Source organism: Apiospora hydei, assembly GCF_038363865.1.
Source record: "Apiospora hydei strain CBS 114990 chromosome Unknown utg000006l_segment0_segment0, whole genome shotgun sequence".
In the NCBI taxonomy this organism is placed as follows: Eukaryota; Fungi; Ascomycota; class Sordariomycetes; order Amphisphaeriales; family Apiosporaceae; genus Apiospora; species Apiospora hydei.
In genome coordinates this window covers 2494672-2511562 of record NW_027117365.1, presented here as the reverse complement: position 1 = coordinate 2511562, position 16891 = coordinate 2494672, and the positions used below count along the sequence as shown (strand labels likewise).

The window sequence follows — 16891 nt, the reverse complement described above, 5'->3', positions numbered from 1 at the left end:
CTTTATAATGTAGTTTATCGAAGCTTTAATAAATAGCTCGATTTCTTTTAAATAAGCATGTTTTAAAGCCGAATAAAGTGCTATATCGAGTGGTTAAAGCAGGTGAAATAAATAGGGAGGCATACCGAGTGTAATAATATTATTATTTTAATAATATACTTTAAATTCGGCCGAAATATAGCTCTCGTAGCTATTAATAATTAAGAGGCGGTGAGAACTTTTCGTTTACGTTTTAATGTGTTTATTAAAGTATTTAATTTAATTTAAGCTTATTTCGTTATTAGTTTAATTATTAGAAATCGGCTTAATTACTTAGTCGCCCGGTAAATCGGTTTCGCGAGACTAGTTCACGAGGTGATATTAATTTTAAAAGATTAAAAACGGCGGAATGTATTAGTTTTATAAATTAATATATTTAATCGCCGTTATTTATTCCCGATTATTAAGCTAGACCGACTTCGCTTTTTTTACGCCGCTCGGCGCGTGTTACGACGAGTGTTAACCTGATTATACTTATTATAAAGCCGGTCTCGTCGAAATTTTAAATATTTTCGTCGACGATCCTGTATTTCGCCTTTATATTCGCGATTAGTGTAAATTAGCCGGAAATAATTTTAAAATCTTCGTAAAAAACCTTTTAATAATCGTATTAACGATTTATTTTAGTTTTTAAGTCCGGGTTACGATCGATAAAGCGTTTAACCTAATGCTTACCGACGCGGTCGCCGCCGCGCGACGCGGTAAAAAGATTAGCTATATTTTTTACACTAGCGAAATTAAGAACTATCCCTTAGATATCCAAATTAATTATATATTTACAAAATACCTTTTTTTTAATTAAATTTAGTTTACGTCGTTTCGGTCGGATTTCGCGTTTTAAAGTTCGGCCGTAAATTTAATAACGTAAAATCGATTCGGGTATATTATAAGCTTTTACTACTGCTCTTTAGTTTATTTAATTCGGTTCGTTTCGTATCGTTTAAATTATTAAAACTATCCGATTTTCTTAGGATTAATTAGGTATTATAATTATAAAAGTATTACGCGTTAAAGTTTAATTATATTAAAATTAAATTTAAATGCGTCGCTAAGTAATATACGTCGCGTAGTGGTAAACTACGTTATAAAATATTAAATTTAATCGGAATTTTTATTTTTAAATATTTTTATATCATTTTAACAGGTGTGTATATTATGCCCGGGCTCCCCGTAAATTTTACAGCGTCGCGGGCGCGTTTCAAGCCTTCTCGTACGACCATTACTCCGGCGCGATTTATCTTATAACTGTCCGTTAATATTTTTTTAAGACTATAAATCTTTTTTAATTTATATACGAAATAATTTTTTATTTTATAACTGTTTTTTTTTATACGGCGGCGCCGGTTAAATATTTTATTTATTTCTCGTAGTGCGGTTATTTTACCCTTTAAAAAACGAGCCGGTATATAATTTACGTTATACCTTTCGCGATCTGGTTAAGTTTAGTAAAAATTAATATCGGAGAACTATTTTAATATCACGCGATTCGATTTTTAATGTACTCGGTTTAAAATTAAGCCTTAATTAGGTTATTTAAAGTTTTTCATTCTTAAAAAATAAGTAGGCCGGAAAACGTCCCCGGAAGTATTAAAGTACGTAGCTTTACATTTAATTATAAAATAATATATTTCGGATTGTACGAGACGAGTTTTATCCCTCGGAAGCCTTTTTTATATATTTAAAACGGTAAAAATCGCCTAGAACGCTTTTAAAAACGCTGGTAGGAAGTCCTCTTTTAAGATATAGGTAATATACGCCCGTATAAAACCTTTAATTTTTTTCCTATACGCCCTTTTTAACGCATAGAAACAGCCGATATTAAGAGGTTAAAGCTTATACAACGAATAAAAAGGCATGTAAAATATAATAATCGAGTTATTTTTATAATAAAGTTCGAAATTTATCGAGTAGTGGCTTTCGTGGCCGTTTAAAACTAGGAGGCGATAATGACCCTTCGTACGAGACCTGGTATATTAATTAAAGTGTCGAATCTAGTCCTCGCCTTTTTCATTCGTGGTCTAGCCATTTTTAATAACTGCGATCACTTAGTCCTTCGGCAATAGGCTATCCTTATACCAGGAAAAGAGGTACGTTTTCCCGGAAAAGATAATATACGGAGGAATAGCGTAACCGTATAATTTAACGCTTTAAATTACTATAACCTATTCCCGGTTCCTTTATTATACTACCTTAGGCTTTCCGCGTTAATCGAAAATAGTTACGATTATTTCGAACGAGATTTAATTTATAATAAACCCGGTTTCGTCGAAGTTATAAATATCCTTTTTTTAAATTTTATATTTATAAATTATATTCCGTATAAAAATAAACCACGCGCGATACGCGTCGGGATTTTTGTAAAGGATTTTTTAATAATTAATTTTTCGATTAAAACGCGTTTAGAGGTCCGGTTGCCGTCGTACGAAATTAAAGGCCCAGTTAACGCCGACGCGTCCCGCGTCGCGTTAACAAAGCAGTCGATTCGCTATATTTTTTACACCACTTATCCGGGGAGGGAATAACCGCGAATTTAGGTCGATTATATATTATACGATTACATTTTTTTCGAAATCCGTTAATTTTCGAAAATTAGCGGATATTTCGCGTTTCGCAGAAATACCGAGCTATCGATTACGAAAGGTTATATAAAAAACTTCGTATATTTAAGCTACGCGTCGAAGACTTAATTTTAAGTTATTCTTAAACGCTTAAAGCGTTAAAATTATTTACCCTTTTTTTTAAGTGTTAATTATAATAAGTAGTAAAGGAATTAAGTTATAAAAGTTTTCGTACGAAATTTAACGAAAGTGGTTAATTCGCTTATATGGTTATTTCGCTTATAGACTACGTTAAGGGTTATTTTATAAGCTATTTTATTTATATTTTTCGCTATTTAATTTACGGTATTTAAAATTAATATTAAAGAGTTTTTTAATAAATAAAAACCTTGTTTTTAATAAACGTAAAGTATTTAATCGTTTATTAAAAGTTAAACGGCGTTTAAAAATTATAAGTGCTAGCCGTCTTTAAACGTAACGAGATAAGTGTAAGCGTTTAAAGATATATATTTAACTTATTAATTACCTCGTCGAGATTATAAGGGATTAAATTAAAAACGTTAAATCCGGATTTAATATTATTTCTCGTAAAAATAGCGAAATGCGCGACTTTAAAAGCGATAAAAAAACTCGAGCTTTATAATATAATTTATCGAAGCCTTAATAAACAGCTCGATTTCCTTTAAATAAACACGTTTTAAAGGCGAATAAAGTGCTATATTAAGTGGTTAAAGTAGGTGCGATAAATAAGGAGGTATACCGAGTGTAATAATATTATTATTTTAGTAATATATTTCGAATTCGGCCGAAATATAGCTCTCGTGGTTATTAATAATTAAGAGGCGGTGAGAACTTTTCGTTTACGTTTTAATATATTTATCGAAGTGTTTAATTTAACTTAAACCTATTTCGTTATTAGTTTAACTATTAAAAATCGGCTTAATTATTTAATCGCCCGGTAAATCGGTTTCGCGGGATTAATTCGCGAGGTAATATTAACTTTAAACGATTAAAAACGACGGAATATATTAGCTTTACGAATTAATATATTTAATAGCCGTTATTTATTCCCGATTATTAAGCTAGACCGATTTCGCTTTTTTACGCCGCTCGGCGCGTATTACGACGAGTATTAATTTAATTATGCTTATTATAAAGCCGGTCTCGTCGAAATTTTAAATATTTTTATCGACGATCCCGTATTTCGCCTTTATATTCACGACTAGCGTAAACTAACCGAAAATAACTTTAAAATCTTTATAAAAAGCTTTTTAGTAATTATACCAACGATTTATTTTAGTTTTTAAGTTCGGGTTACGATTAATAAAGCGCTTAACTTAATGCTTACCGACGCGGTCGCCGCCGCGCGACGCGGTAAAGAGATTAGCTATATTTTTACACTAGCGAAATCGGGAGGCATCCCTCGGATATTTAAATTAATTATATATTTACGAAATATCTCTTTTTTAATTAAATATAATTTACGTCGTTTTAATCGGATTTCGCGTTTTAAAGTTCGGCCGTAAATTTAATAACGTAAAATCGATTCGAGTATATTATAAGCTTTTATTATTACTTTTTAACTTATTTAATTCGGTTCGTTTTATATCGCTTAAATTATTAAAACTATTCGATCTTTTTAAAATTAATTAAGCATTATAATTATAAAGATATTACGCGTTAAAATTTAATTATATATTAAAATTAAATTTAAATACGTCGCTAAGTAATATACGTCGCGTAGTAATAAACCACGTTATATAAAAATAATAATAAAGTAAAAAAAATATAACGTAGTTTATTATTAAATTAAATATATTATTAAATCGGATACTTTTTTTATATTTCGATATTTCTATATAAATTTATTTAATTATAACGCTTTAAATTAATTAAAATTACTCGTTATCCGATTCGCTACTTAATTCTTAATCCTTCTCACACGTTCGCGCATTATGACCGGTTTCGCCGCAGTTGCCACAGCGCCTACCGCCCGTCGCGCGTCGTTTCGACGAGCTACCATTTTCGCCTTCGCCGGTCGGTGGACGCTTCCCCTTTGCCTTCTCGTCCTATAGCGCTTAAGATTTTTTAATAGTAAGGGCTCCTTTTAAGCTGGACTCGTGATTTTTTAGCTTTCCGGCGCTTCGAAAGGGCCAAATTGGCATTTTGAAGGGTGCGGACCTAATTTTTTAATATGGTTACCTTATAAGCTATTTAGGTTGTACCCTTCGCTATTTAATTTACCGTATTTAAAATTAGCGTTAAAAAACTTTTTTAATAAATAAATACCTTTTTTTTAATATAAATAAAGTATTTAATCGTTTATTACGAGTTAAACGGCGTTTAAAGGTTATATATATTTAAAGTTTTAAATCGTAACTACTTTAGTGTAAGCGTTTAAAGTTATATATTTAATTTACTTATTACTTCGTTCGAATAATAAGGTACTAAGCCGGATACGTTAAATTTAAATTTAATATTAATTTCCGTAAAAACAGTAAAATATACGGCTTTAAACGCGATTAAAAACTTAAGCTTCGTAATGTAATTTATCGAGGCTTTAATAAATAGCTCGATTTTTTCGAATAAGCACGTTTTAAAGGCGAATAAAGTACTATATTAAGAGGTTAAAATAGGTGTAATAAATAAAGAGGTATATTAATAGTAATAATATTATTAATTTAATAATATGCCTCGAATTCGGCCGAAATATAGCTCTCGTAGCCGTCGAAAATTAAAAGGCGGTAGCGACCCTTTATTTACGATTTAATATATTTATTAAAGTGTTTAATTTAATTTAAACTTGTTTCGTTATCGGTTTATTTATTAGAAATCGGTTTAATTATTTAATCGCTAGGTAAGCTATTTTCGCGCGATTAATTCGCGAGGTAATATTAGTTTTAAATAATTAAAAAGGGCGGAATATATTAGCTTTACGAATTAATGCATTTAATGGCCGTCGACTATTTTTAATTACTAAACTAGACCGATTTCACTTTCTTACGCCGATTAGCGCGTATTACGACGAATATTAACTTAATTATATTTATTATAAAGCCGGTCTCGTCGAAATTTTATATATCCTCGTTAACGATACTATATTTAGCTTTAATATTAATAACTAAACTAAACTAGCCGGAAATAACTTTCGAATTTTTATAAAAAGCTTTTTTAATAGTCGTACCGACGGTTTATTTTAGTTTTAAAGTCCGGGTTACGGTTAATAAAGCGCCTAGCCTAGTGCTTATCAACGCGGTCGCCGCCGCGCGACGCGATAAAGAGATTAGCTATATTTTTTATATTAGTTATTTTTAAAAGCATTTTTCGGGTATTTAAATTAATTATATACTTATAAAGCACTTTTTTTTAATCGTATTTAATTTATACTTTAAATATCGGATTTCGCGTCGTGCAGTTCGGCCGTGAAGTCGGTCGCTAAGGGTGAATAATAAAACGACGTAGTATTTCGCCGCAGCTCTTTAATTAATTCGGGTTAAACCGTTTTATAACGCTTAAATTATTAAGGTTATCCGCTCTTTTTAAAATAAATAAAATATTATAATTATAAAGTTATTACGCGTTAAAGTTTAATTAAATAAGTCGGTAATAAAAGTATCCGACTTAATAATATGTCCGACTCAATGGTAAACCACGTTATCGATCTCGAGTACGTATATATAAGCTTCACTTTAAACTCCCTTTGGAAGAAGGATAGAAACCAGAACCCCCAGAAGTGCTATAGTCAAATATTAGCTGAATCAGACCCAAGCCCTTATTGCCCTTGTCACACAAGTGGCCATGCCACGGTCTATGCCCCTGGCCCCATCTCGACATGCGGAACCGCATGGCGGAGTATATGGACCACCTGGGAGAGAGTGGCGAGAAGTTGCTGCAGTTGACAGAGTATGGGCTGGGCGTCCCTGAGGGTTCCCTGACACGACTGACTCAGGACGGTTGGCACCACATGAGAGTTCTTCGGTAATAGGCCCCCAATCGAGCCCTGGGCTCAAAGCAACGAAAAGCCCACATCGTTCCCCATCTAACGTGTCGGTATCACAGGTTTCCGCAACACAACAAGACGAACGGCAAGGGGAAAGATGGTCGCGGTATCGGGTCTCACCCCGATTATGGACTACTCATCATTGCCGCCCAAGACGATGTTGGAGGTAAGCCGTACATCCATCCGCCCATGAAATGTTGCGCTTGATTGCTCTTCAGAAGAAGCATCCATCTCCCTTGCTGACATAAAAGCACTCCAGGCCTCTTCGTCCGGCCTCAGTACAAAGACGAGAAGTTTGCTAACTGGAAGCAGAGCTCAGCTGGGCTCAAGGAAGATGACGACGAATGGGTTTACGTGCCACCTCAGCCAGGCGTGTTCACGGTCTTCCCAGGTACGTATCATCATAGACACCCAGCCCACGAACACTATCAAAAGAAACGCCCCGCTGAGCCCGGCTGGCTACAGGTGACATGATGCAATACATGACCAACTCGTACCTGCCGTCGACGCCGCACAAGGTGGGCCTGAACAGGCGGGAGCGCTACGCTTTCGCCTACTTCCACGAACCCAGCTTCCAGGCGGTGGCGCGGCCGCTGCCGGGGTACGACGCGGGCCAGGAACCGCACGACGGGATACACTACGGCACCCACTTCACCAACATGTTCATGCGCAACTACCCGACGCGCATCACCACTCAGCGCATGCTTGCCGAGGACCGTCAACGGAAGCTGGCAGAACCAGCCTTGCGCACCATGACATCTGAGTCGGTGAGCGAGGCTATCAATTCTCAAGCATCATTATCAGGGGCAGCAAGATTCTGGAGTGAAGGGCAAGGACAGTGAGAAGTCGAGTTGAGAGACCAACTAGACCATGGCTAGATGAGGAAGAGTGTTTGAATTGGGAACGGAGGAAAAGAAGGGGGGTTCTTCCAGAGGAAGTCAATTCGATTGAACTGGACCAAGGTATAAAAGGTTATTAATGAATGAGGGTTGGAATTGCCAATCGTAGCTCCATTGCCGTGACGATCGGACCGGACTCGTTCGCTTGTTTTGTACGGGTTGGGTTGTGATAGCAGCCGAAGCTAGTTGATCTCCAGTTGGATGGAGGATGGATGACGATCTTGACCGACCGCAAGCTGGCAAGTGCAGGTGCTGCTGCGAGATTACTTACTAATTAGTGGCCCCGCCCGAGATCGGCACCAGGCACCAGGCGAGCTTCGAGACGCGATATCACGTGATGTTTCAATTGGAAACGCCATCGTGATAAGTGTCGCCCTAGCCGTCTGATAAGCCTCAAAAATTCTCCCCGATGATATAAACCAAACAGGGAAGTGCAACACCGGAAAGAGGAAAAGTGGTGCTGTTTACTGGGCCCCGATCGCCTTTTGCGGTCAAGGGTCCCACGTTCCTGCCACGCTCCCCCGTTAGTTGCCGGGTCATGGAAGGGGGCTAAGGAAAAGAGGAAGGGCAGAATGACATGGCACGCTTTGGAAAGTCGGAAGGGCCGCTCGGAGCACGCTGGGGGACATTTCTGGACACCAAAGTGAGGTGGGAGAGTCAGGAGTGGGCTTCTTCTGATCAGTGCTGAGCTGGCCCGGCGGTGGCAGGGTGGGTTCTTTTCGGATTGATAAGGGAAGAAGAAGGTGGAAGTCGAAACATCCATCTTTCTCTCCCTCTCCCCTCCTTCAACCATTAATCAATTGACCTGTTTCTTGCTGTTCACTCCTCAGACCAAACCAGTGAATCAATCAGTTCTCAAATCCATCCCCCCAGAAAACCACCTTCAACATGTCCAAGGCTTTCGTCCAGCGCCCGGCCCCGGCCTTCAAGGCCATGACCGTCTTCGCCAACGGCGAGTTCAAGGAGATCTCTCTCGACCAGTACCTGGGTCAATGGTAAGTTGAGCTCTGCTGCCAGTAGTGAGGAAGGCGCGAGGGGAGCGAGATCAGCCCACCCACGATCTCACCCCCCTCAATTGCTTGCCCACTATCCCCCAACGTCCCCAAAGAATCGAGAGAGCGGCAGTCCAGCTAACGTCTTGGTCGTTTCCACCTTGCAGGGTCGTCCTCCTGTTCTACCCCATGGACTTCACCTTCGTCTGCCCCACTGAGATCATTCAGTACAACGACGCCCTGTCGCGCTTCCGCGAGATCAACACCCAGGTCCTGGCCCTGTCCACCGACAGCCACTTCTCCCACCTGGCCTGGCAGCAGCAGCCGCGCAAGCAGGGCGGCCTCGGCGCCGACCTGGAGCTGCCCCTCGTGGCCGACCGCAGCCAGAAGATTGCCCGCGACTACGGCGTGCTGATCGAGGAGGAGGGCGTCGCCCTGCGCGGCCTCTTCATCATCGACCCCAAGGGCACCCTGCGCCAGATCACCGTCAACGACCTGCCCGTCGGCCGCAACGTCGAGGAGACGATCCGCCTCGTCCAGGCCTTCCAGTTCACCGACGAGCACGGCGAGGTCTGCCCCGCCGGCTGGATGCAGGGCCAGAAGTCCATGAAGGCCGACCCCAAGGGCAGCCTCGAGTACTTCTCTACCCAAGCCGAGAAGGCCAACGGTGCCAATGGTGAGGAGCCTCTCGCCAAGCGACCCCGAACTGAATGAACACAAAACATGATAAGGAACCCTGTTTGCTGATGGATATTCTCTCTCTTCTCAGGTTCGCACTAGAGTAGCAGTCCCAAGATAATGAAAGGAGAAAAAAAAGAGAGGCAAGCTCTCTTCGTGGTGGAGGACAAAGCGATACATGACACATGAAAGCCCCCCAGGGCCCTTTGTTTTTCTCTGCATTTCTGCGATAGAACGCCTCTAGATATAGACTTAGACTTTAGATGAGATGAGACGAGACATGAGGCAACGCTGCTGTGGACCATGAATACACAATTGACCTCAGGGGTCACCAAACCTTTGATACTCCTATTCAATGTGCAGACTGTTGATGTGTGATGACTCGCTCTTCTCACTTCGCCCATGGTGTCGGTCTCTTTCTCATATAGCTCATATTTTCCTGAACTGTGTCTTCACAAGGCAGTACGCAACAAACAGCATGGCCTCGACATGAACAGATCACAAGCCCTCATGTTGCATCGGCCTCCAGTTGACAATCACAGTTCATTATAAGCCCATGGCCTTCAAAACACTCGGATTGAAGTTGCCCATGCTGCAGTGCACGTGGGAGCCTGAATGGTTACTAGACAGCGATATCCCGGAAAGGTGGGAACAGCAGCAGCCTCCGACAAACATCCTGCTGGCCGCATACCTATCTCCGACCTCGGCGCGCGCCCCCAAGATACACTGATCGACCGGTCCCGTGGGTGCCGAACCCACCGAAGGAGAAGGATTTCCTTCACTCAATATATGTTGTCCACGGACACGTATCAAAGAGAATGTATGTACTTGGGAGTCAGATCACAGCCCAAGTACGCTAAATAGTCAATTCGCTGCTGCATTGTGGTGATCGGCACTGGTGTTCTGAGGCGCACTTACGACACGAGCATCTGCGCTCGACAAACATGCCACACATTGCGTCAGTGGAGGTGATTGAAACCCTATGGGTAAAGGGGCGAGTAGATCGTATGCCGTGTCACACATTCAAGATTCCGGCTGGGGTCATCCGCGGATACGCACGCACACCACAAAATATCAAAAGCCTCTGTCTGGTCTCAGCCTGGAACCACCACAGCTTCACCAGAAAGTTTCGGACACTTGCAAGCTCATTCGTCACGGCATTCCCTAATTCTCATCAGAGGAAAACGTCAATGATTATAATATAATATTCAACTAAATATCTCAATAGACTGGAGTAAAACCGAGTGCGACCTACCTGTAGGAGGAGATTTTACCAACGGCAATCAAACAAAACAGCGAAAATCATACAGGCTCTGCCCCTACCTCTGTCCCTTCATAGCGGGGCGCCTCCTTCGTCGTCGTCGTCGGAATCCGACTCTGAACCGCAGACTGGTTTTGCCTTGCTTCGTGCTTCTTCTTCTTCTTCTTGACGAAGGTGATAACGACGGTGGTCTTCTTCTCCCCAGTATTTGTACGTGTAACAGCCGCAAGCAATCTTTTTCCTAGACTTTACTTTGGCAGAAATCTTTTTCTTGCTACTCTTACCACTTGCGGCAGCAGAAGGGCGAGTAGAAGAGGGTGGGGTAGGGGAGGTAGTTGGAACAGAAGTACGAGCACGGCTGTTAGGATCAGCAGCAGCAGGAGGATCCAGCACCTCGCTCTCGGCATGAATCCCCAACCGACGGACCTCATTCTGGACCTCGCACCACAGGCAGAATTTCTCGGACCGCAGGAGGAAGTACCTGTACGCATCGTCGTCCTTGGTGTTGGCGGCGCGGGGGTCAATGTCGTCACAACACCGTCTCCGCTGCGACGTCCAGACGAGGCCCGAGGGGCAGTATTCCAGCAGCGGAACACCGCGACCGGGGCCGGGGCCGGTCGTCATGGCCAGGGGGCAGGGGTAACGAGGGCCGTGGTGGAGGTCCTTGATGACGGTGCTATGGCAGCCGTAGCACTGGTAAACGTATTGAGTGGCGATGCACATCTCGGGGTAGGCGGGTTATGAGGTTGGAAGTGTAAGTGAGTGAGTGAGTATGTTTAGGTACGGTCCTAGGTTTATTCGATAATGAATCGTTGCAGATACTGGTTACGTGATTTCTCGGGGGTTTCTAGACCCCCTAACCCCCAACAGAGTGAAGTCGGCATGGGGGGCCTCAGTATCTATAAGTAATTGTCACCTAGAGGCCAGGGCACACAAAGGACCGCAGCATCTCAATGAGATTGTACACGTAGTAAAACGTTTAGACAAGGCCACACACGTTTTAGCCATTGTCATATGAACGTTTCTTTGTCTTAAGTCTTGTATTCTATCGTGCCCATTTCCACCGCACAAAGAAACCAACAGCTTCCTGCGCTTTCGAACAGCTTAGAAAGGCAGACTGCCTGTCTTAATCTTATATCAACCAGGAAAGTGTAACATACGAAAAAGATATGCAAATGTTGACAAAGCCGTTGTTCGGACCAGGGTGAGGTGCCAATACCCCTGAAAATGTATGCCTAATAATATGTGTTGATGATGTAATTGCGGAAACCATATGTCCCCCCTAACGCCTGACCAAATGCAGTCGCCGATGCATGAAACGCTGTAAAATGATGCCATGAACTTCCATGTACTTGTACAAGACCTGACCAATACCAAAGCATAGCCAGAACGGAAAACCACCGTGTGCCATATCCACAGGCATATAACCAGAATGTGAAAAGATCCCGCACCAACCACATTATGTTGATCAGATAGAACAGAAACGGTCCGCATGCAACATCCATCTGTACTCCTGCCATCACTGGGCAATCTCGAGGACACCATTAAGAAAAAATGAAAGGAACCCCATGGTGGATGGGCTTGTATTCATGCAAAATTGACATTCAGAAATCGCCATTGGCTCTATGCCTGGAAACGACAGGAAAGGGAAAACTGGGTAGTGAAGACCAAAATGTGTGTAGTAAACCGGAACATGGCAGGCCCAAATAAGGTCGGATCAATCCGGTTTGGGGCTCACCACCGACGACTAAAAAGACACTATTAGTAATGCTCAATAATATATGTACCAAAGACGGTGTTCTCAGCAACTGACCTATAGGCTGCGTCAACCTGTGCTCGTCGACGTCGCATCTTAGGGACAAGCTTTTCGGGCTTTCGTTGGGGCGACTTTCTACCGGCATCGCTATCGCTACTGTCGTGGCCCGCAAGCCCAAGTAGCTCAGCCTCCAACGGAGTCAACGGAGATCCTGGCTCTTCGGGGCCTGATATATTGCCGAGAGATGACCGGCGGCTAACAGGACGGCCAGCCCTTGGCCTTTGAGAGCCTTGTCGGTGAGAAGGCCTATCAGATGATGGCATCGAGGGAGAGGCAGCGTGACCCTCGCGGCTGTTACCTTCGGGGCCAGTAGACGATACAGACTCGTTCCGCTTACGAAGCTTCGAGTCTGAGGTTTTGTCGGCATGCGAGCTTGAAATTCCGTCATGGCGAATACTTGACTCTGGACTGTGTAGTCTGTCGGAGAAGCGACGCCTTGCACCCGGGCTCCTCGACCTGCCTCTGCTTTCTCTCCTGGGTTCAGAGCCATCCCTGAATCGGTCATGGCGGTCGTAATCTCGCGAATGCCCCCTGGGTGTGTATGAGTCTGTCATGTAATCGTGCCTGCTATCGTATGAGCCGTCGACCGTCCCCTCAGTATGATACCTCCTCAAAGGCGGCTGTGCTTGGTAATGAACATCCGTGTCGGGGTACCACTGGGATTTTGCTGGTGTTTGACGGCCTGGAAGTGGGTAGTCTCGTTGCAAGATATCAGCAGGACCTCGAGTCCACCCTGTCCAACCATTCGCCTCAACCGCGGGCTTCTCGCCCCCGATGCCACCTTGTACCGAGCATGAGTCACTAACTTCTCCAGGTTCAGGTGACATCTGTTTGGGTCGCTTGGCATCATAGTCATGACTTGGTTTGGACAGGTCGGCAGGTCGATCACGGCCAAATGAGTCTGCTCCGGGCTCGCCCTGATAGTCCTCAAATCTTCGCTTTCGGTTGTCAGGTTTGCGGTGCTGGTCTTTGTGGTTGCGTTGGCTTTGGTGATCACGGCTCTGTGGCTTTGCTCGCTGATTGACTTGCTGACCAGGTTTGTTGCGCTTCTCATTCTTCTGCTGCAGCCTCTTAACTTCGGTCAAGTAAGTATCGATGGATTGGGTGGTGATGTTTTCCGGGTCGAGGAAGGCAATATGATATTTGTACTGGGCCCATTTGTCCGTGTCTCGCACCCCCAGAGCAAAGTCATCTTTGTTGTCTGGCGTAACGTAGGCGGACTTCACGCCCGGGGCGTTGTAAGGCGGCGGGAGCATAATATCATCGGTCCATTCAATGGGCAGAGGCTCCGCGATAGGATCGCCCTTGTTAGTCGTGTCGATTTCCAGGAATATCGTCTGTTCGTCATACTTGAAGCCTTCATAAGGGGTGTCTTCATCTTCGTCCTCCGGCTGTTGGCCAATATCTTGGGCCAGATGAACTTGTGAATTGGCCTGTGGCTCTGCACTTTGGTCCTTGAATTGGGCGTTGGGCGCTGGCTTGTCCTCGGTACTCACATCTGGTACGGGTCTGTCACCGCTCTCAGCCGCAATCTTTGTTTCCGTATCGATTGGATCGGTAGACACTTTTCCATTACTAGTGGCATCTTCAGGTCGTCTCAATGGCTGAGGGTGGTCCAATATAGCGCTGGGACCTGGGGTGCTCTGAGCAGAGGTATGAAGTGAGTCCTGCCGAGAAAGGCTGGTGCTCAGACGGTTCTTGCTTTGCACACTCTCGGATCGGCGCGGTGGCACCTGGTGGAATTTCCCGCCCCGCGGTGACTGTTCGATGCTGCGATCGTGATGCCGACGCTTTGGTCCATGCCTGTCTCCTCGGCCACGGTGATCTCGATCGTATGCATGCTCATGATGAGGACGGTCTCTTTCATATCCATGTCGCTCCCGATCTCTATCATTATGGCGACCTCCTCTGCGACCTCCCCGTTCGTGCTTGGCGTGACGTTCGTCGCGGTGATTTTCACGCCGTCGGTTTGGATATGGGGAATAGGGTTCGTCATGCTGTGGTGGGGGGTAGCCAGGGGGATACACAGGGAAGCCTGGAGGCGGTATATGCCCCGGGAAGACTCCTTGACCATGTGAATAGTGAATAGGCTGAGGGGGCGGTGGAGGCGGGAGAGGATGTCCATGTGGCGGCGGGACTGGAAGGCCAGGGGGCCCGAAGGGTGGACTCTGGGATTGTCCGGGAAATGCATAGTTGACAGGCGGCGGCGGGTAGCCGGGAGCGGTGGGGTGAGGATGTGGCGGCCCAGGACGCATACCAGGTGGCCCATATCCATGGTGGGGTAGAGCCGGCTGGCTATAAGGAGCGCCATACGACGGGTGTGAGCCGGGGGGAGGACCGGTAGTCCCGGGAGCACTGTACCCATCGTACGAAGGCCTCGGGGAGGTGGATACCCTTGCCCATATGACGGGGGATACGGTGGTGGCGGCTGAGGTGGATAGGGAGGAGAGCTATGAGGAGGAGGCCCATACGGATACTGCTGAGGTGGAGGGGGTTGTGGGTATGGGGGGGCAACCGATGGACTTTGACTGGAGGGATGGGAATAACGGGTCACGATTGGCCCTTTGTGTCTTCTATCGAAGTCACTCCGGTCAGAGCCAGACGTATGCTGCCGAGCCCGTGACGCTTCAAGGCCACTGTGACAGAGTCAGTACTTGCTGAACCTGACATGTTTCCTCCTCGGTACTGAGGATAGATAACGGCTTACGCGGGGAGCTCTCTGGTGGGCTCAGGACAAGCTGTGAATAGGTGCCCTCTCATGCCACAGTTGTAGCACGGCGGCTCACTTGACGCCGGGCGACCAGGGGTACCGTCGGCCATTTCGACGACGGGTGAGTAGCAGTCATGTGTTGTCGGCGAGTCTAATCTTCTGGGCTGGCGCAACTTATTGGTCGTGGTGATGGCGACTGCTCAGCGCGCAACTCCCTTGAGGCGACGAGCACTAGTTAGTAGATGAAAAGCCATGGTCGGGTCGCAAACCGATGGTTAGAGAAAAGAGGGTGGTGGGTGATGGTAAGCCTATAGGTGCCATGGTGCGATACGGACATGAAGCATGGCCAGAAGACCAGTGAACGGGAAGTAGGGAGAGGAATAGGAAGAGACACAGATGAGCGACAGCCAACTATATGTATTGACTTACTTTGGCTCGCGTGTGAGCTGAGCTGCTCGTATAATAGCAAGCGCTCGAGATGGACATTCCCCAGCTTGGCCTGACGACCTCCTCCGCGATACGCACCGTGCAATCGTGGTCGAAGCCTGCATACAGAGTAGTCGATGCTCTAGCTTATGCGACAAGATACCTTATGCTTGTTGAAGAAGCCCCAATATGTTGAGATGGTCGCATATCAGATGAGCTGAAGATGGGTCTCAGATGAGGACCGAAATGGAGAGGTTGCGTACGAGTTGATTATCTGAGGTTGGCCGGAGGCCGGCGGTTAAACCTCGGGCTAAAAGAACAGCTGGTCCGATTACGACTTCAGCAGCCACTGGATCGATTGATGGCGGGCACAATCGTTGGTTCTCTTGAGGCAAAGCACAAGCTAGATTGATGATTTAGAATGCCATGTCATATTATTCCTATCATAAGACAGTTCAGACAGGGGAAAAGTTGTCTCCATAATGGTAGTCTATAGTCTTCTTCAAGAGCCATATTGGCCGGGTTGGAAAATGAAATAAGGTCACTGGGAGGAAACCGATAGTCCAATAATGATAAGCCATACGGGAAATGGCCTATGAATCCAGCCTCCATCTGATCAAGGTAGGATGGACTATAAAATTCAGAAAATCCAATCTCTAGCAGACAGCACACCTATGAGGCCAGTAGCAACTGCACTGGGACGAAGATGCTCATCCAACTAGGCGCCATTTCACCCATCGAGCTCATATAAGGAAAGTATTCAGGGGCTTGATGTCGTCCAGCATAGGAACGGCTATGAGAAGCGCGCGAGCCTTTGAGACGAAAACTGGTATGACGAGAACAGCAAGGAGCGGACACGTCCAGACCACCGTTGCAATGAAGACCAGAGATTCACTAGAAACCCGCCTTCAATCGACCAAGTCGAAGCATCCAAGGACTGACAACCACATGTAGCTAAAGGAAACGATAAGCAAAGGTTTTGGCCTAGGGAGAGGGGAAGGACAGCCAGCGGCTCGCAGTGGTTGTGGCACGGCCGCGATATCGTGAGAGGTCACGGCAAAATGGATTGGTGTGGTTGAGAAGTGGGAGGAAAGGAAGAAAAGGCGAAGCAGGCAGAAGTCCAGCAAGTCCGGAAGATATGGAAGACCAGCGACCTATGAATCAAGGCAGGCATGGCAGGTGTTACGGATACACTAAAAACCGACGACCGTTAGCAGGAGTTGGCATGGATGTACCCCCTCAGTCAGACACCTCACCCCTCACCAGGTGCCAGGCCTCAGCGGCCCCCACCGCCTGCCACCATGGCAATCGCTAATTGCCAGGTACTTGTAGGTGAATGGCCCTGTTGAACCAGGTCAGTGCCAGGTGCCTCGTCATCCAAACTTGGAGAAGGTGGGCGGGCGCCGGGCGCTTGGAGCACACTGCAGCCCACCTGAGGTCGATAACAGCCGCAAGTACCTGGCCTTCCCAGTAATTCCGCCACCACCACCATTCAGTTAGGTATTGTTGATC

The 16891-nt window shown here is 45.2% G+C and overlaps 4 protein-coding genes across 4 annotated transcripts; 2 read left to right on the top strand and 2 right to left on the bottom strand.

Annotated features, from left to right (window-relative positions):
• Window positions 1-6429: 6429 nt before the first annotated feature.
• Window positions 6430-7439, top strand: PG997_007984 (uncharacterized protein; the record flags this gene model as incomplete). Its single annotated transcript, XM_066812299.1, has 4 exons — window positions 6430-6575; window positions 6657-6763; window positions 6857-6988; window positions 7063-7439. The coding sequence occupies 4 exons, from the start codon at window positions 6430-6432 to the stop codon at window positions 7437-7439; spliced, it is 762 nt and encodes a 253-aa protein (XP_066667641.1).
• A 945-nt stretch (window positions 7440-8384) lies between these two features.
• PG997_007983 (Peroxiredoxin-1) lies at window positions 8385-9202 on the top strand (the record flags this gene model as incomplete). The annotated part of the gene is made up of 2 exons (XM_066812298.1): window positions 8385-8491; window positions 8656-9202. 2 exons carry the CDS (start codon window positions 8385-8387, stop codon window positions 9200-9202), a joined length of 654 nt encoding a protein of 217 aa, XP_066667640.1.
• A 1297-nt stretch (window positions 9203-10499) lies between these two features.
• On the bottom strand, window positions 10500-11150 carry PG997_007982 (uncharacterized protein; the record flags this gene model as incomplete). The annotated part of the gene is made up of 1 exon (XM_066812297.1): window positions 10500-11150. The coding sequence occupies one exon, from the start codon at window positions 11148-11150 to the stop codon at window positions 10500-10502; it is 651 nt and encodes a 216-aa protein (XP_066667639.1).
• Window positions 11151-12188: 1038 nt separating this feature from the next.
• Window positions 12189-14518, bottom strand: PG997_007981 (uncharacterized protein; the record flags this gene model as incomplete). Its single annotated transcript, XM_066812296.1, has 2 exons — window positions 12189-13752; window positions 13953-14518. 2 exons carry the CDS (start codon window positions 14516-14518, stop codon window positions 12189-12191), a joined length of 2130 nt encoding a protein of 709 aa, XP_066667638.1.
• Between the last annotated feature and the right edge of the window lie 2373 nt (window positions 14519-16891).